This window comes from Antechinus flavipes, chromosome 4, assembly GCF_016432865.1.
Source record: "Antechinus flavipes isolate AdamAnt ecotype Samford, QLD, Australia chromosome 4, AdamAnt_v2, whole genome shotgun sequence".
Classification (NCBI taxonomy): domain Eukaryota; kingdom Metazoa; phylum Chordata; class Mammalia; order Dasyuromorphia; family Dasyuridae; genus Antechinus; species Antechinus flavipes.
Window position 1 is genome coordinate 140,501,962 of NC_067401.1, and position 20,400 is coordinate 140,522,361.

Sequence of the window (20,400 nt, forward strand, 5' to 3'; positions counted from 1 at the left end):
ATTAAGGACATGTTAAGAGGTGTCTGCCCAGATTCAAACCTGGGTTAAGATTAACAGTTAAGACCAGGAAAACAGCACATTTCACTATGATCACATCATTGGGGGAGTCCTGAAAGCTTGCAGGTCCCCAATATGAGCTAAACCTGAGATACTGGAATAACACAACAATGAATAAAATATAAAAAAGCATAAGGAGGGGCAGCTAGGTGGAGCAGTGGATAGAGCACCGGCCCTGAAGTCAGGAGGACCTGAGTTCAAATATGTCCTCAGACATTTAACATTTCCAGGTTGTGTGACTCTGGGTAAATTACTTAACCCCATTTGCCTCAGGGAAAAAAAAAAAAAAAAAAAAAAAAAAAGCATAAGGAGCCTTGAGGACTTCTCCATCAGAAGTACTAAAATAAAGTCCAAAGTCATGAAGTAGACTGGAAAAGCAAATAAACCAAAAAAAAAAAAAAAAAAAAAAAAAAAAGCCATTGTAAAAGGATATTATGGTGTCACAGAAGTTCAAGACCCAGAAGAGAATGACTCCAAATATCCAAAGCATAACCTCATGGAAAAACCAAAGCTTGGAAAACATCCAAAAAGAATTGTTGGAGGAGATAAAGTGACAGTTTTTTTTAAAAAGAGCTAAAAAATAATATTTAAAATCAACTGAGACTGATAATGGGGGAGGGATGAAAACAGAAAGATTAAGAATAACTTAGAATAAGATATTTTCCAAGAAAATAACTCTCTGAAAATTAAAAATGACAATGAAAGTGAATAATTTGTAAGACATCAAGAAATAAGAATCTCACAAGACTGAAGGAAAAAAAAACAAACCCGAAAAACAGAAAAAAGATCTAAGTATCTCATGACAAAATCAACTGACCTGAAAACTGACTGAGGAGAGATTCTCTAAGAATTAATGAACTATCTGAAAGCCATAACTAAAATTCAAGCCTAGTCATACATCCTATTTCAAAGAATGATAAGAGAAAACTGCTCTCATCTTTTAAAAGCTACAGGGAAAAAAAGTAGAAATAGAATTCACTGATTATTTCCTAAAAGAAAACCCCAAGAACATTATAGTCAAGATCCAGAAAGAATTCAACTCTGAGGTCACATAACATTTGGCAACTACCACTTACAAAGAAACAGAGAGATGAAATATGATATTCCAAAAGGCAAAAGATGTAGGCTTACAACCAAGAGTAACCATTATTCTTAGCAAGAGTATAATACTACAGGGTGGGAAATTAACCTTTAAGCCAGCCCCACATCTGAGCGAGCCCAGAAGGGTAGGAGAGCTCAGGAACTTCATCCAGTCTCGTGTTCTGAGGGTTTGGGTTTTTTGACACATGAAATAGTCAGAGAGATAAGACTTCTAAACAGGGATGTAGTAGTAAATAATCTAAAATAGGTTGAAAGGTATTTTTTGAGGAATTTAAGGATAGGATTGGTGTGGGGAGGGGCATATTTGCATCACACACTTTTAATATGAAACATTAACATTTTCTCCATCATTTAAGTCTATACAATCAATGAAACAATAAATCAAGCCCTAATAATGTAACATTTGCCAAAGTCCAAGGTGTAAGTGCTCACATTGACAATTTAAAAATCAGCTCTTACAAGCTAAGCTGATAAGAGCTGACTCTAGCCTTCCTAATGAAACTTAAAAGAAAATCTGAATCACAAACACATAAATCAAAAGAAACCTAAATAGGTAAATATTACTTGTTCATATATATATTTCACATAGCAGAGAAATAGGAGAGAAAAGCTATTAAAGGAAAGTGGAATAAGAAGAAAGAGGGCAGATTAAAGGAAGAATTAGAAGCAAAAAAAAAAAAAAAGCAATTTCATTGTATGAACAATGAAAGAGAGCAGCAGACTGGTTAAGAAATCAGAATTGAAAAATACGTAGTTTACATGAAACAATCAAAATAGATACACAGAGTTAAAATAAGGGGCTAAATGAGAATTTATGTTTAGGCTTCAGTAAAAAAAAATGATGGGGTAACAATCATGATATCAGAATATAAAAAAAACAGACCTAATTAAAACAGATAAACAAGGAAATTACATTTTGCTGAAAGGCACCATATCCAATTAATAGCAATACTGAACATGGGTGCACCAAATGGCATAACATCTAAATTCTTAAAAGCTAAATAAGTTATTGGAGGGAATAGACAGTAAAACTTTTAATATGATAGTTCTCAACTTACCCCCTTTACCCTAGATAAATCTAATTTTAAAAAAAGAAATGAATTTAATCATTTTTATTTTATTTTTAGGTCTTTCTACCATCTTGATCTTCATAGATAAAGCAAGGAAAAAACTGACCACAATTCCTTACAAACATGTATTGTTGAGTAAAATATTCCTGCATTGCTATCTTTAAGGGTGTATGTTGGCCAAGGTGGGGAGGGCACGTGATTTTTTTTTTTTTTTTTGCTTCCTTATGTATAATGTATATCTTATCTGGTTCATTAATCAACCTATTTCTTACCCTGGATCAAATAGATTGATTTTTTAAAAATTTAATAAATAGGGCAACTCCAATTGTGTGAACCTAACTAGTAACTCAATTAGCCTGAGTTTCAGTTACATCATCTTTATTCAAATTGTTACTGTGTTCTCCTAGATTTGGAAGTTCTTTTCAATGATACATATAACAACCCATACATGCCTGTTTATCCCATGCCATTCTTACTCATCTTCCTCCACAAGTTAGATAGGAGCATCTTACTCCCTTTTTCCTGAGATCACCAACCATAACACCAATAATACATTCTGCCTAACTACCTGTCATTGCTTACTTTTACTACATGATTAATCCATCTTCCCTTCCCATTATATACAAACCGTTCCTTAATGACATCTTTTACTCCTGTTATTCAGAATTGCTCACTGGTTTTATATTGCAGCCTACTCTCATTCACCATATACGTCTACGTCTACCCTGCCTTCTGTGTGGAATTCATTTTTAATTTTTTAAAGATAGCTGCCCTGTCTCAAAACTATTCATAAACACCAGTAGAATCTTGGTGGTATTAAAAATATGGACTTTGCTTTCATGGGAAACTTAGGATCATTAAAATGAGTTTTGTAATTTTTCAAAGGCAATCCAATACATTTTCTTCCTTCTGCTAAACAGAGTTCTTTCACCTATATAAATACTAATGTACAAGTTCTACAGAAATGTTTCAAATGGTCTTCAATCCTATATGGAAGCACTGACAGAAAAAAAAAGTCAAATGATACTAAGAAAATAGTTTTAGACTCTCAAACTTTAATTTCACTAATGCTTCTTTGAATATGAGCTCCTTGTCCAAAGATTTAAGTACACATGTGATCAAAAGACAATCATATCAATCTTGGCATTATTGCTATTACACTTCCCATTTCTCCTACCAAAGAAAGGAGCAAAATTAAAGAATAGCTTACAGTTACTCTTGGAGATGCAAAGTAAGGAATAAGTCACTTTCACTGTACAAAAGGAAAAAGAAATTTCATTTCATGGGAGGTTTGGTCATGACTATTGCAACAGTAATGTCAATTACAAAAAACTACCATGAAAATAAATTGCAGTTTATGGCCCATATCAATGAGAAAAGAGGTAGATATAAATTCTACAAAAAATTTTTATAAATTCCAATTAACATTCTTCACCTATAAAATAAGGATAATAATTCTTCCAACATATACTTCATAGGATAGTTATGAGCAAAGAGTTTTGCAAACTTTAAAGGAGTATATGAGTTATCACATAACACCTTGACATTTCTTGGCACCCTGAAATGCAACTTAATTCCTATATCTATGCCATTCCCTAAATTTTGATCACCACTCTCTATTCTCTTCAGCCAAATCACTGACTCCACTTTGATTTCATTGAGTTTACATCTCAATATTCTGTAACTAGTCCTAATTCCCTTCTTCTATGCTATTATCTATTGCCTCCCATATCAGAAATGATCTCACCCAATGTTTCCTACCTATCTAAATCTTCTCTTCCTTCAAGGTGCAGCTTGAACCACCATTATATTGCTTTCCTTATTCATTAAGAGTGATTTCTCTTTCCTAAAATGTATTTTTTAATAATAGATTTTTTATTTTCAAAAAATATATATATGCAAAGATATTTTTCAACATTTACCCTTGCAAAACCTTGTGCTCCAATTTTTTTCCTTTCCTTCCTCCCATCTCCTCCCCTAGATGACAACCCCTAGATGTTTGGATTAGTTCACAACTCCACCAACAATGTATTAGTGTCCCAACTTTCCCACATCCTGTCCAACACTTATTATATTTTCCTTTCACCTTAGCCAATCTGAGCAATGTAGTGGTTTCTCAGAGTTACCTTAATTTGCATTTCTCTGATCAATAGTGATTTAGAGCATCATATGACTAGAAATGGTTTTAATTTCTTCATCTGAAAATTGTTCAATATCCTTTGACCATTTATTAATTGGAGAATGGCTTGTATTCTTTTCCTAAAATCTTTTATACCACAGTGGTCCTTTCTTATAAAATTTAGTATCTGACATATTATTACTATGTGTATTTATTTTATTAGAATATTAAACCTTTTAAGACTCTCTTAAATAATTTTCATATCCGCACAACCTAATATAACACAATGAGCATAGGAATTGCATAACAAATGTTTGCTAAACTAAGTACAATATGGTTTTGCATTCATTGCAATGTCATCTTTTAAGGAATTACAAGAACTTTCACATATTTACATTTATCTCCAACAAAATAATTTTATTATTAAAGCTTTTTATCATCAAAATATATACATAGATAATTTTCAACCTTTACCCTTGCAAAACTTTATGTTCCAAATTTTTTTCCCTTTCCTCTTCCCATTTCCTCCCTTAGATGGCAAGTAATTCAGTATGTCAAATATGTACAATTCTTCCATACATATTTCTACAACTACGCTGCACAAGAAAAATCAGATCAAAAAGAAAAAAATGAGAAAGAAAACAAAATGCAAGCAAACAACAACAAAAAGTGAAACTACTATGTTGTGATGTACACTCATTTCCCACAGTCCTCTCTTTGGGTGCAGATGGCTCTTCATCACAAGATCATTGAAACTGGTCTGAATCAAGATTACTCTTTCAGGCTGATATTTCCAAGAAGGAAATGGAGGAGGGAAGGGGAAGGATACAGTAAGTGAGATCCTGTCTGAAATAACATCAAGAAGTAGCAGAAATTATTGGAAATTTTGAGTACAGCTCTCCAAGAATTGCAAAAAATAAGTTTTTCAAGGAAAATAAAAGTAAAGATAAAAAGCAAGAGTAGTATTGTGAATTTACTCCAATAGTAAGCTAATATTTAATATGGTATACACAATCAAGATCAAATCTTGAATTGAACTCAATCATCCTCCATCAGAAGTAAAGACTCAAGCCACAGATGAGTTTGTGTTAAATTTGCTATGCTGAAATGTGAAGTGTTTAAACAAATTTTGTGTGTAATTTGAAAGCAGCATTGTATCTATCATATTTTTAACAGTACTCATTTTGCTATTTTTGCTAAGTACAAAATAAGAAGGAAAAAAAACCTGTTTAAATCTATTGAGACTGATCATAGGTAACACCATTTGAAATTCTCAGCAATTAAAATTTAAATTTAGTTGTCTTAAATATTTTGTATTTTTTAAGTGAAATAATATTTCCTCATAATAGATAAATAGATATTAAAGCTGGAAGAAAAAATTCAGTGGAGCAGCGGAAAATAAAAGCAAAGTAAAAAAAAAAACAGTTTATATAGCGGAAATATAAAGTAAAAAAGGTAAAATCCAGAAAATATGATTTTTTTATATTGCTCACTGGGATTTGTGAATGGATGTTACTGATGGAACAACTGTGTTACGCACTAAGAGATAAAAGATGGAGAAACCAGTCTGCAATCTCAAATAGCTCACCTTCTAATGGAAGAAACAATATGCAAACAACTATGTAGTAAAAAGGTATAAATAAGATAAAATATAAGTAATCATTAGTACCAGGATCTTCTTTCAGAAAGTGGGACATCAAGTGAGACTTCAAGGAAGCCAGGAGATAAGAAATAAAGAGGAAAAAGTTTTAGACATGCAACAGTGAAAATTCCCAGAATTGGGAAGAGTTCTTTATTCAAGGATCATAAAAGAGACCAGGATTACTGGATTGGATAGTACTTACAGGGGAGTAAGATATAAGAAGACTAGAAAGGAGGAAGCATTCCATGTTATGATGTGTGTTTTTTTTTTAATCAGGATTTTATATTTGATCCTGGAAATCACAGAATTTGGGGAGACCAAGGATAGGAAGGATAGGCATGAGTGATATGATCACACCTCCTTCCTGCATTTTAAGAAGCTCAAATTAACAACTGAGTGGAAGATCTGCTCTAGTAGGAGACTTGAGGTGGGGATATCAATCATCAGGCTACTATAATTGTTCAGACCTGAGATGAAACAGGACTTGGCAATTGGTAGGGGATAAAAGGGTTTGAAGAATGTGGGCAGGGAGCAGTAAGAAATTGAAGAATTGAGGTTGACATCCTAGGTTGTAAATTTAAGTAAATGGAAGGATTACATGAAAGTTAGGAGAAGGGAACAGTTTTGGACAAGTTGAATTTAAGATGACTATAGGACATACAGTTCAAGATGTCCAATAGGTAGTATGAGATGTAAAAATGAAAGCCAGCAAAAGATTAGAGCAGGACAATTATATCTGAGAATTATTTGCATAATGGTAACAGAATCCAATTACTGTCTATTAACAAAAAACATTAACAGATTTTTCTTAAAATAGGATGCTAAAAGAAGTATCTGAACCTGATAATCTTATGTCCTGACTTTGAATAAATAGAATTTTCTAATTTACCAAATAAAGTAATACAACACCTACTAGTATTATTCATAATCTTATTTACATAAAACATAGTCTTCTAGTTATAATAAAAGCAAAAGTGATCAGTGACAATTACGAATAGTAATATCAAAGACATTTTAAGGAACTTTTTGCACCAAAAAACAAATCTACTAGGACATGATTATGGCTTGTTATACATGTAACAATTATAAAAGAATCAAAAAGTATGCTATACTATTGCTGTTTTATGTTTAAGATACTTGGGTATTATAAAAATGGTGATAAATTCTTAATTTTATTTGGTTAAAATATGATTAATACATGCAATTTCGTGAAAAGGAAGGAAATTTTTTTCCACAAAAGGGGGAGGATTGTTATGTCAAGTTTATAGCCATTGATTAAAAGGTTAAGACACATGTCTTCTTTTAAAGAGGCAAAAGCTGGCAACCATCTAAAAATAATGTACTGGTCTTTTTCCCCCGGTGTATACCAGCTTCTTATTCAAGAATTGCTACCAATTTTTGTGGGCTTTTAACAGTTCTGAAAAATAAGAGGTCAAAGTTATAGTAATCAGGTCATATCAATAAAAACTGGCCCATATTTTCTTTATATCAAGATAACCACAGTAAACTTCAATGATTGAGCAGAACCCACCCCACTTAGCCTTGGGACACAGATATCCTTCCTTGATGAAGCCTGAGATGTTTGGCATTTGTTTTTCTCATATTCAATCATTATTCCTTGGATTTTTATGTTGTTTTATTTTGTTTTTACTATATTTGTGTTTTAATTTTTCTTTTCTTTTCCTTTAGTACTACTTATATCAGGCTTTTTGAATATCAGAACTGACCAGTAACAGTCTTTTAAGTCATTTATGTCATGAAAAATTTATAAAAGACTTTCAAGAGCCTTACCACACAAGGCTTATAAAGTATGGTGGAAGCAATAGCCATGTAAATTAGGCTACTTTTCCCCTTAAAATGTAATTATACCATCCTCTAGATTTTATTGGCTCAGGGTAGGTATTAAAAGATCAAAGGCATAATGGGTAAAATGCCAAACCTGGAATCAGGTATATTTGGCTTCCTAAGTTCAAATGTAGCCTCAAATATGTGTGACCCTGGCCAAATCACTTAACCCTATTTGACTCACTTTCCTCATTTGTAAAGTAAACTGGAGAAGAAAATGGCAAACCACTCCAGTATCCAAATGGAGTTTCAAAGAGTCATATATGAGTAAAAGAAATGAAAAATAACTACTAAAAGATCAGCCTACTAACAACACTTCCTGGTGCCTTGGTACAGATTCAGGCACACTTTGATGTTTAGTGGTAGATCAATATGTAAAACTCTCCTAGAAGCAGGAGAACTTTGCTCATTTGAATCACCTCAGAATGCCTCAATAACATCTTTAATATCCTTCTACTACTAAATAAATCTTATTAATTGTTGAATGATCCATGAGTGTCCCCTTTTGTCCTACTATTGAACATAAATCACTAAGAAACTGATCTGAGGTTCAATCCAGAACAGACGGTAATGGGATGAACTAGATTGCCAGAGGTTCTTGACAATTCTCAAGTTTTGTTATTTTTATGTTCTTCTAATCCTAGCTAAACCACTGATTTAGTATAACCTTGAGACCTAGGATAGTAACTGACTAGTCCATCTGCCATTATTCAGTAATCTCCAAGTTCTTCTGATTACATGTATCAGCAAAAAAAAATCTGGGGGCATGTACCCTCAAAGTATATATTTATGCATTTATAAATTATATACACATACCGATTAATTAAAAAGCATGTATATTATGGAAATTATGCCAAAAGAGAAAATTTAAAAGAATGAGATAAAGATAAAATATTTCATCCTAGAGCCAATTGAGAGCCATTAGAGCTGATCAAATAGAAAAGCATTATATCAGTGGTCTTTAGGAAAATCACTTTAGCAGTTCTATGGAATATGTAGAGGCATTTTAGGTAAAGAGACCAATTAGGAGAATACTACAACAATCCAGGTGATTGGATGATAAGGGACATTTATCTAAAGTGGTAGCTGAAGGAAAGCTGAAGGAAAAGACAGAAATGAACAGATGGGAGAATTCTGGAGATAAAAACTATGAAATTTTGCAACTGATTTTTGGATGTAGGTAAGGAAGGAGTCAAAGATGACAATGAAATAGTCAACCTTGGAACTGGAAGTATAGTTGTGCCTTTAATAATAATGATAAAAGTTTTCAAGAAAGGTGGGCTTGAGAGGGAAAGAAAAAGTAGTAAAATCTTCACTCTATCATAATCGATCGATACTTGCTTATCCTTTGGAATCTATTTTGTCCCATACCAAGTGAAAAGTGGGAAGGTAATTTTCTTTTTCATCAGTCAATGCTCCAGAACTTTGATGAAGTGATGTGGAAGGGGAATTTTCCCAAGTGTACCAGCGTAGTGGCTGCTGTAGGTGTCCAGAGGCATCAACAGGGCACAGAAGGGAAAACTGGTGGTATGCACAGGGAAGGAAGCGCCTGAGTAGAGGAATGATGTAGAATAAAAGTAAATTTATTACATATAATGATGTACACCTAAGGCACTATGCTAAGAGTTGGGCATACAAACAAAGCAAAAGGTATTCTATGCCCTTTAAGAGCTCCCAATCTAATTGAGGGAGACAACTTGCAAACAACTACATACAGGAAAAACTGAAAATCATCAACAAAGGAAAGGCACTAGAATTAAGAGGAGCTGAGCAAAACTTCCCACAGGTGAGAAACCAGTAGGCAGAGATGAGGGAGAACATTTCAAGCCCAGAGACAACCAATAAAAAATACCCAGAGTCAAAACTTTGGAACTCAAAACTGAAAGAAAAAAAAAAGTTTAAAAATTGTTTAAAAAAGTAATTGGAGGAAAATAACTATTTATCTCAAGAAAGTGTCTTGTTTAAAGAACAACAAGGAAGCAGCATTAGTGAATCTGGGGCAAATGGGTGGAGGAGTGGAAGGAAGTAACTCCACTTGTTTCCCAATGCAGCCTTGCCCCCCAATCCCACCTAGAGAACTATCCTATATAACAAATCTTTTTATTTTTCAAAATATACACGTGGACAATTCTTCAACATTAGCCCTTGCAGAACCCTGTGTCCCAATTTTCCCCAACTTCCCCCATGCCCTCTCCCAGATGGCAAGTGGTCCAATATATGTTAAATCCAATATGTGCATATATATTTATATAATTAACATGTCACATAAGAGAAAAAGTGAAGAAAATAAAATGCAAGCAAACAATAACAAAAGTGAAAATGCTATGTTGTGAATCACCCAGTTCCTACAGTCCTCTCCCTGGGTATAGATGGCTCTGTTCATCACAAGATCATTGGAACTGGCATCAATCATCTCACTGTTGAAGAGAGCCTTGTCCATCAGAATTGACTGTCGTATAATTTTGTTGTTGCCATGTATAATGATCTCCTGATTCTGCTCATATAATAAATCTTAAAAAGAAAAAATAGCTAGTAAAACTACATAAGACATCAAAATAGTCTTATATTACAACTGCCATATTCCAAATGCACAGTTCCCCACTCCTGGAGATAGAGAAAAGGAGGAATGTTGTTTTTTCATATCTTTTCTTTGAGGACAAGTTTGGTAATTAACATTTCACTATACTGAGTTTCAACTGTTTTTCTTACTGCTATTCTTTCTACTTGGGTTATAAAATGTACAATCTTTAAGGGTTGCCCAGGGGCAAAGAGAAGTTAACTGATTGATCCAAAGCTACAAAGCCACCCAATTCTTCTTCATTCCTAGATCAGCACTTCATATCTAATCCAGAACTTCTTCAAATTTTTTTTTGGTCTCAAAGCACCTTTATATGCTTAATAATTACTGCGGAATCCCAAGAGTTTTTGTTTATACAGATTTAGTTTTTTATATTTACCATATAAGAAATTAAAACATTTTTAATGAATTCATTTTTTAAATAATTAAGTCCATTATATGTTAATGTAAATAACTCACTTTTATAAAAATAAATTACTATATTTTCAAAAAAGAAAAAACCAATTAGTGACAACAGAGGCATTGTTTTACCTATACTTGCAAATCTCTTTAATGTCTGGCATTCTATCTGATGCAATGTATATTGTTTTAGTTTAACTATATAAGAATGCCCACCCTTACTGATATGTAGTTGAAAAAGGAAAGAATATTTTAATAAGCAAACGTATTCATATTATGAAAAGTTTTTACTTTGAAGATCCTCAATAGGGTGTCAGGAACCCCCAGACTATACTTAAGAGAACCATCACCTATTTCATAAGGTCTCTTGACAAATTAATATGGTAATAAAGAATCCCACAAGTAAATTTATGCAAAATTAGTGGTGATATTTTTATTACACTTATAATATGTCCTAGGGAAATTTTATATTAAAAATATACTATTACTAACCTTCAGATAACAAACTCCCTTCACTGAGTACCCGCACCTCTTCTAAAGTCTTAGAGAACTGAATGAAGCACTAAAAAAATGAAGTAACTTGCCCAGAGTTGGTTAGTATGTGTCAGAGGCCAAACTTAAACCCTGATCTTCCTAACTTTTGAAACCAGCTCTATTAAATGAGGATTACTTCCATTTTTTTTCAACAAAACTAGCTAAGTAATTCATAAATTCTTAAATGCATCAATAATTCTAATGATCAACCTACAAATTAAAATAGGAGGAAGACAGCATATATCTTGTATGAATGTTATAATCTGGGCTAGCAAAGCTTCTGAAGAACAAAAATAAACAGACCTAGAGAAAAAGAGGATAATGTAAAATAAGTTAAATGTCCTCTATCAATGACTTTTGATTTTTAAAGTTTCCCTTCCATATTTTGTTAATTCAATTCCATTTACATAATTACATACGTATTTGTGCATATCAACTAAAAAAATATAGCGGATGACTCAGTAAGATCACTTATCTATGTGTAGATAGGGTGGATAGAGCACTGGATCTGGAGTCAGGAAGACCTAAGTTTAAATATGATCTTAGATACTTTTACTAGCTATGTGACCTTGAGCAAGTCATTTAACCTATCTGCCTCAGTTTCTTCAACTGTAAAATAAGGATATTACCTATTTCTCAGGGTTATTGTAAAGATCAAATTAAATATTTGTAAAGCATCTAGCATAAAGCACCATATAAACATTAGCTTTTATTATTAATATTGTAATTTTAGAAGACCACATATTTTTAAGTTCATTATGCACATGAATCCTTAAAATAGACTTTAAATACCGATGCACAAAACAAAACTAGCTAAACCTCCTGGCAACAAAGTGGGGTTAATAAGCAAGGCAAAAGTTTTTATTTCTCAACTTGAATTAAATGGCATAATAATATAACAGTGAAATAACGAAGCATTGGTTAATAAGCTTGTGGGGAGCAGCTAGGTGGCGTAGTTGATATACAATGCCAGACCTGAAATCAAATAGACCCATTTTTCTGATTTCAAATCTGGCCTAAGATTTAATAGTTGCGTGACCCTGGGCAAATCACTTAACTCTGTTTGCCTTAGTTTCCTCATCTGTAAAATGAATACAAGAGTAGCAAATCATCCCAGTATCTTTGCCAAGAAAAATCCAAATGGGGTCACTAAAAGCTGGATATTACTGAAAAATTACTGAAGAACAATCACCAATACAAATAAAGTTTTATTCAGCTGGAACTTACTGGGCAAGGAAAATTCCAATTTTGTTACAGATGGCAGAAGAAGAGCAACAAAATTTGTCCATTGTACCTGGTACTTTGGGTTATCTTATGGCTGTTGCAAGACTTTCAAAACATAGTTTTAAAAACAATATTCATTCATCCCTTCCTTTTCTCTTATGTTTCCTTCACAATACTTATAGAATTCTCAAATGGACCTGATTAGAAAAACCTGATTTCTCAATAAACAGACTTAAATATGAAAAATGTTTTAAAGACACTATAAGTAGATGTACTTTTTGTATTATTTCTAGGGTCATTTTCCCTTTTCCAATAACCTTAAATCAAAGAATTACATCATAAATAAAGGCCAATCAATTGTGACCCAGCCATTCTGAAGAGCTAGTTGGAACTATACACAAAGGGCTATAAAACTGTGCATACCCTTTTACTCAGCAATACCACCCTTTAATCCAGCAATACTACCCTTTAATCCAGCAATACTGTACTCCCAAAGACATCACAGGAAAAGAAAAATAACCTATATGATGAAAAAAAAAAATTGGAGCAACTCTTTTTGTAGTGGGAAATAATTGGGAATGTGGGCAGGATTTCCATCAACTAGGAAATGGCAGAACAAGTATATGATTTTAATGGGATACTATAGTTCTAAAAGAAATGTCAAGCAGGATACGTTCAGAAAAACCCAGAATTACATACATTAATGCAAAGTGAAGTGAGTAGAACCAGGAGAACACAGTATACAGTAACAGCAACAATCAACTGTGAATGACAAAAAGATCAACACAATGATACAAGAAATCCTAAAGGACTAGATGAAAAGTGCCATACACCTTCAGAGAAAAGAAATGCAAATTTAAACACATTTTCTTTTTGTTTTTTCTGGTTTGTGTTTTCTTTGTAACAAAGCCAATATGGAAATATGTTTTGCATAATTTTACATATATAATCTACATCAATTTGCATGCCTTCTCAAGAAGAGTTGGAGAGAACTCAGACCTCAAAATTTTAAAAAACAATTTAAAAACTTTACATATAATTGAGGGGAGAAAAATGGAGGGAAAAAGTCAATCAATATTTTCCACTGAAAATACTCACCAAAAGTTGATTTTAGTTCTCCTTTGAAAAGTTAAAACTTTACTAAATATGTAATAAGAATATAAACTATAATTCTTCAAAACATCTTTTAAGATGAATTCTTTCAAAATATAGCTCTGTGCTTCAGAATGATATGAATAACAGATACAATGTGCTGGTTTATTTTACCTGACAAAAGTTTTTTTCCCTAACAAATAAATATAGTCAGTATAAAAAAACTTTTATTGGGGAAAGTTGGTAGTTTTAAGTGACAGATGGAAAGACAGGAAGAAAAGAACAAAAACAGTAGAGAGACAGACAAGGGAGACTGTTTTGTTACTCTCATGTCAAATTTAATATACACTTTAAAAAACTGAATGCAAAATCTGTAAAGTTTCATACATACACATATTTATACTCTTTTGTTCTCTGCATATTGAAATAACAATGTTTGCTAATGTTTCTCAAGTTCTTATTAAAAAACAAAATTTAGCAATATTTTACAAAAATCTTTTAATTGGAACTTTAATATAACATTATTATAATAATCAATCAAAATGTTTTGAGTAGTATTCTATTACCCCATACCTGTTAGGACAGCAGACTAAAGAAAAAATTTTTCCTGGATAAAAGTTGATCTAGTAGAAAATAAACTTAAAAGATGGTTGATTGATAATCATGTCTCTAGATAAATTAATACTAAATCTACCTTATTGGGATTAAAATGATTTAGCATAAATAAGCACCATCTTATTCTCATACTGGATTCTGTACTGGAATCTAAATACCTTTCCCAGTTTTTTTTCAAGTCATAACATTCATACTAATTTTCACAACTTAAAATCATTTACATATGACATTTTGTCCTCTCTATTTTAAAAAAGGGTCTGCTGAGATTCTGAGTTTGGTGATCACAAATATTCACCCTTTAAAAAATTTTTTTCCTCAATGCTCAACTTATATGACAATTTGCAATATGATTAGATCACCTTGAATTCTCCTCTGAAAAGCACTTCAAAACCCTCAACATTTTTTTTCAAAAAACCTTAATATTATTTGATTTTCTATTATTCAAAATATATCTCCTAACAGAGACTAAGAATAATTGGTTGCTTTAAACCATTTCAAACTTCTTTGAACCCATATTATACCCCTAAATCACCTTGTGCTGCAGCCACAGAGCACATGACTGCAAGGATTTTCAATATTCCCCAAGTTCCATTCTTGGTCCCTCTGATGACGACTGTGCTAAAGTTCCAATAATTTCTGCTGGCCTGTAATCCCCCTTCACTTTGCAACCTAACTCGAAATAACTTGCATCCCCTTCCTCTGACTACGGAAAGTAGCGAAGAAGGATATCCCGGCTGCTCTAGGTAAGACCCTGCAGAAGGATGAAAATTTGAATTCCAGTGTTCTTCCCTGACCCAAATTACTGTTGCCAGGGTGTGCAGCAGTAATGCAGGGTTCTTTTGCTTGGATCTGGCTTCTTTTTGAGACTCCGAAGGTACACTTTTCCACCCAACCTCTCCTCAATTCCTTTCATTTTCCAAGATTCCCAAGGTGACTGATAAAATACCTCCAGAATACGGCAATTCGAAACAGGTAAGGATGGGTTTCTAATTAATTAGGTGGTTCCCCCCCCCCCCCCATCGAAAGCCTTCATCCTACCCAGCTGACATTTTCCTCCCTAGATTTATACTTTGCAACTAGGAAAAAAGAAGTTAAAAATAAAATAATTTCAGTCTTGAGTACGAGTTAGCAAAAACTTGTCAAGCCCATCGTCACCGGGAATAGCCGGGGCTGTCCAAGGACGTGCGTGTTTCTCGAGGCCAATTAGCGGCCCCACAACAACTACAACAACAACAGTCATGGACAGGGTTGGAGGGGGCGGGAGGTGGGTAACGCCATTCACCCCAGAAAAGCTCTGGCCAGGGACAGCCACAAGGCTGAACAGCGGACCCATTTTCCAGATAAGGAAATGGAAACTGTTGGAAAACGAATTTTTTTTTTCTTGTAGGAGAAGGCATTAAAAACGACACCCCCCCTTTTTTTTCTTAATTACCTCCCCTCGCCCGTTCCGGGGAAGAGAGGGCCCGGAGGGAGCCCCCTAATACCGCCGCGGGCCTTCGCATGCAGCTCGGGGAGGGGAGGGAGCCCGGGCCCAGAGAAAGGGAAGCGGCCTCGCCTCAGGCAGGGGCGCCAGGCAGCCGGGGGCGGGAGGAAGGAGCGCTGGCTCCGAGGCCTGCAAGGGGAAGTCCCGGAGGGCCAGGCACGGCCGCCTCCAAAGGCCGGCGTGCTAGGAAAAGAACTTAAGAGTTCGAACTGTGCTGGCCGCGGTACCGCTGTTTACCTGGAAGTCGCGATCCTCGTTGAAGCGGGAGAAGCGATCCGCCATCTTGCCGCCGAATAGCTCCTCTCCGGACGACGACGACGACGACGACGACGAAGACGACGCAGGCTCGCTGCTCTCGCTCGCTCTCTCGCTCGCTCCCGCTTTCGCTCCTCCCCCCTCCCTTTCCTTTTTCCCGGCTTCCTCCCACGCCGGCAGGTCGCGCGCTGGCGCGAGAGCGAGCTCGCGGGCTCCCGTCGCGACGGCACCGCCCGGATAAGAGCCCAGGGTGCTCCGGAGGCGCCGTCTGGCCTCCCCTGCCCTCCCTTGCCCTTAGCAGCCGAAGCTCTCTGCGCATGCGTATTTACACTCAAGAGCGATAATTGCTCCTTGAGGGAAAGAGTGGAGGGGAGGAGTCGTAGCCAGTCGAAAGATGTCTTTACCTTCTTTTGTGTGTGTGCGCGTGCGTCCGGGCGTGCGTGTGTCCGAGTCTGCATATAAGTATATACCTATACATAGCCCAGAAGTGTCCCAAATGTCTTAGTGCAGCTTTGAATTATTAAAAATTAACTTTTAAAAATTTTACTTATTGTTTCTGCATTGTGATTTAATGTACTCTGGATAATTAATATAGCGCTTAAAAGTGTGTATATGTACATCTCAAAAGCCTTAGTGTAATTTTAAGCTATTGTATATTCTTGTAATATTGTATAATATGTGATACATATATTAAGTACATTGTCATATTAAATATATTGATATACATTAAATAATACATTAATAACAAATGGCTTAAACTGCACTAAGTGTTTAGGGACATCACATATTCATATGCATTTAAGATATCCCCAAAACCTTAAGATAGTTTTTAAACTAGTAAAATTTAATAATAAATTATTTTTACAATACATAATGTTACACTTTATATAAATGTTAAATTGTGCATACTTTAAATACTAGTATGTATAAAATATATTGATATAACATTTATATAAATATAATAAATAATAACCTATGCCTTAAGCTGCATCAAGGCTTTTGAGACAGCCTATATACATTTATACTTATGTATAAAGCAGTTACCTTCCCTCCCTTGTAAAATAGGAATAATAATAGCACCTAAGGATTGTTGTAATAAAATGAGATGATATTTGTAAAGCTCTTTGAAACTGTTAAAGCACTGTATAAATACTTTGCTGTTCAGTCCTGTCCAACGTTTTGTGACCCCATTTGGAGTTTTCTTGGCAAATCACTGGAGTGGTTTTTGCCATTTCCTTCTCCAACTTGTTTTACAGATGGCAAACAGGGTTACACAGCCAAGTAAGTGTCGGGTCATATTTGAACTCAACAATGTAAATCCTTTAGACTCCAAGCCTAGGGCTCTATCCCACTGCACCAACTACCTCCCAATATGTTAATACTAGCTCTAATCATGTAGAAAGGATGTCCCAAGCATGCAATTTTAAGCTTCAGTAGCTTAAGATAGCTTTAGGACACTATGCATACAAATAAATACCTATTAAAAAAATAAAAACAAATAAAAACAAAACAAAAACCCCAAACCCTTTAGAAGCTCTCTCTACCAGCCGGCACTGGTTCCATATGTGGTACCATTGATTACAGAAAATAGAGAAATTTTGAATGCTGCAGGTAAGTTCACTTACCTTGGCAGTATACTTTTGAAGGATGTACACTTTGAGAATGAGGTTGATGAAGTACTAACCAAAGCTAGCTCAGTCTTAAAGCAAAATATGGATGAGAAGAAGTATTAGATTGACCAGCACAGACCTCATTGTCAGATGCCTGTGAAACCTGGAGAGTATATTACTGCTATGCCACAAAATTGAATCACTTTTATAATGAATGGGCTTAGGAATATTCTGCAGATCACCTGGCAAGAAAAGGTACTAGACACTGAGGTCCTTTCTTGAGCTGAACTACCAAGCATTCCAACTGAACTGCAAAGAGCACGACTCCAATGGACTCCCAGTTGTCATAATACCAGTAGTACCTTTGTCTAAGAAATTGCTTTATGGAGAACTCATACAAGGTAAGCGGACGTGGTGTTCAGAAGAAAATACTCAAGGACACTCTCAAGATCTCTCTGAAGGACTTTGGAATCGATTGTGAGACAATGGGACACACTAACATAGGACCACCCAGCACGGTGTGCCAGCATCCAAGAAAAAGCTGTGCTCTGTGAACAACAGTTTGCAGTAGCTCAAAAGAAATGTGAGAAGCACAAATTTGGAGACATCTCCACTCCAAATATTCATATGAACTATTTGCGCCTGCCCTGCAATAGAGCCTTCTAAGATCCCCACAGTTAGAGTCACGGCACCTTGATCCCAAAAGAGTGATGTCATCTTGATGCTCCAAAAGAGGGGGTCTTCAAACTGCGGCCCACAGGCCAGATGCAGCAGCTGAGGACGTTTATCCCCCTCATCCAGAGCTATGAAGTTTCTTCTTCAAACTTCTTCAAAGTTTTTGTTTTTACCATAGTCCGACCCTCCAACAGTCTGCGGGACATGAAAGGACAACAACCATTGTGTGTGTGTGTATTTTTGTGCATACATAGGTATGTATGTATGTGCAACTATGTTTAGTGATGCATGTGTGTACATATATCTATATATATTTTTATTTATGTATATATTTAATACCACACCTTCTTTTCAGCTTCCTTTTATGTATTATCCTCAACAATTAGAATGCAAGCTTTTTGAGGGCAAGAACTGTCTTTCTTTTTAGCTGTTTGCTCTTAACTCTGTGCCTGACTTACTATACAGTAGTTGATAGACACTTGTTTTCTTCTTTTTTTTCTCTCTTTGTTTTGTTTGGTCAAGAATTCTCTCTATAGATAGGAGAGCTATCATTTTCCTTGCTCTAATTTGTTTAGAATGTGATTTTTAATATCTGGGTCATGTATCCATTTGGAACTTTTTGTGATATATATAGTATGAGACCTTGGTCAGCCTAATTTCTGTCAGGTTGCTTTCAAATTTTTACCACACTTTTGGTCAAATAATGAGCTCTTGCCCTATTAGCTAGAGTCTTAAGACTATATTGCAAAGAGATCATAAAAAGATGTATTAAAATATTTATAACCACATTTTTTCTTCTACTAGAAAATTGGTAACTAAGTGTAGGGATACTTACATTTCCACTGGGAAATGGTTGAACCAATTATGATATGTAATGGTAACGAAATATTATTGTAACAGAAGAAATGAATGAAGAAAAGAATGGTTTTGGAAAAACTTGGAAATAATTGTAATGATAGCATTTATATAACATTTTTAAATGCACCAAGTGCCATGTGTATATTATCTCATTTGATGGGAAGATTTGTAATGAATTAGGCAGAGTGAAGTACGCAGAAGTAGAAGTAATGTAGTAACAGTCACATTGTAAAGACAAAAACAAAATTTCAAAAGACTTAGGAACTTGGATCAAAAACACTGACCAATCACAGTCAGAAGAGTGATGAGGAAGTCTGTTTCCAATAGTTAACAGGAGAACTTAATAGACTCAAGATGCAGAATGAGACTTGACATTTTCAGATGTGACTAATGTGTGGATTTGTTTTGCTTGACTATGTTTATCTGTAACTAGTTTTTGTTGTGGTGGTAGTGATTGTTAAATTTCAGGAGGAATTTGGAGGGCGTAGAGGATATAGTAATAAAGATTTTTTTTTAAAGAAGAAAGCATTTTTTTTAAATGCACAGAATATAAATGGCCAAAGGATAGGAATGGACAGTTTCCATATTTATTTTTTTAAATGATAGCTTTTTATTTTCAAAATATATACAAGCTAGTTTTCACCTTTACAAAACCTTTGTTCCAAATTTTTATCCCTCCTTTCTCCCCATCCCTTCCCCTAGACAAGTAATCCCATATATGTTAAATATGTGCAATTCTTCTATATATATTACATTTATACATTTATAAATATAAATATATACATATACATACATATATATACACACACATTTATCATACTGCACAGGAAAAATCAGATCAAAAAGGAAAAAAAATGAGAAAGAAAGCAAAAAGCAAGCAAACAACAAAAAGAGTGAAAAAACTATGTTGTGATCCACAGTCAGTCTCCACAGTCTCTCTGTGTGTGTAAATGGCTCTCTCTATCACAAGATGTTTAGAACTGGCCTGAATTATTTTGTGGTTGAAAAGAGCCATGTCCATCAGAATTGATCATCGTATAATATTGATGTTTCCATGTACAATGATCTCCTGGTTCTGTTCATTTCACTCAGTATCAGTTCATGTAAGTCTCTCCAGGCCTCTGTGAAATCATCCTTTTGATCCTTTCTTATAGAACAATAATATTCCATTACATTCACATACAACAACTTATTCAGCCATTCTCCAATTGATGGGCATCCATTCGGTTTCCAGTTTCTTGCC

At 34.6% G+C, this 20,400-nt stretch overlaps 1 protein-coding gene across 1 annotated transcript in view; it reads right to left on the reverse strand.

The window, feature by feature from the left end:
* GPATCH8 (G-patch domain containing 8) overlaps positions 1-16,225 on the reverse strand; it is a 105,405-nt gene extending 89,180 nt beyond the window's left edge. Inside the window, exon 1 of the mRNA XM_051994844.1 lies at positions 15,997-16,225. Coding sequence (XP_051850804.1) covers positions 15,997-16,041 — 45 coding nt within the window. The 5' untranslated portion in view covers positions 16,042-16,225. The remainder of the gene's footprint in view (positions 1-15,996) is intronic.
* Between the last annotated feature and the right edge of the window lie 4,175 nt (positions 16,226-20,400).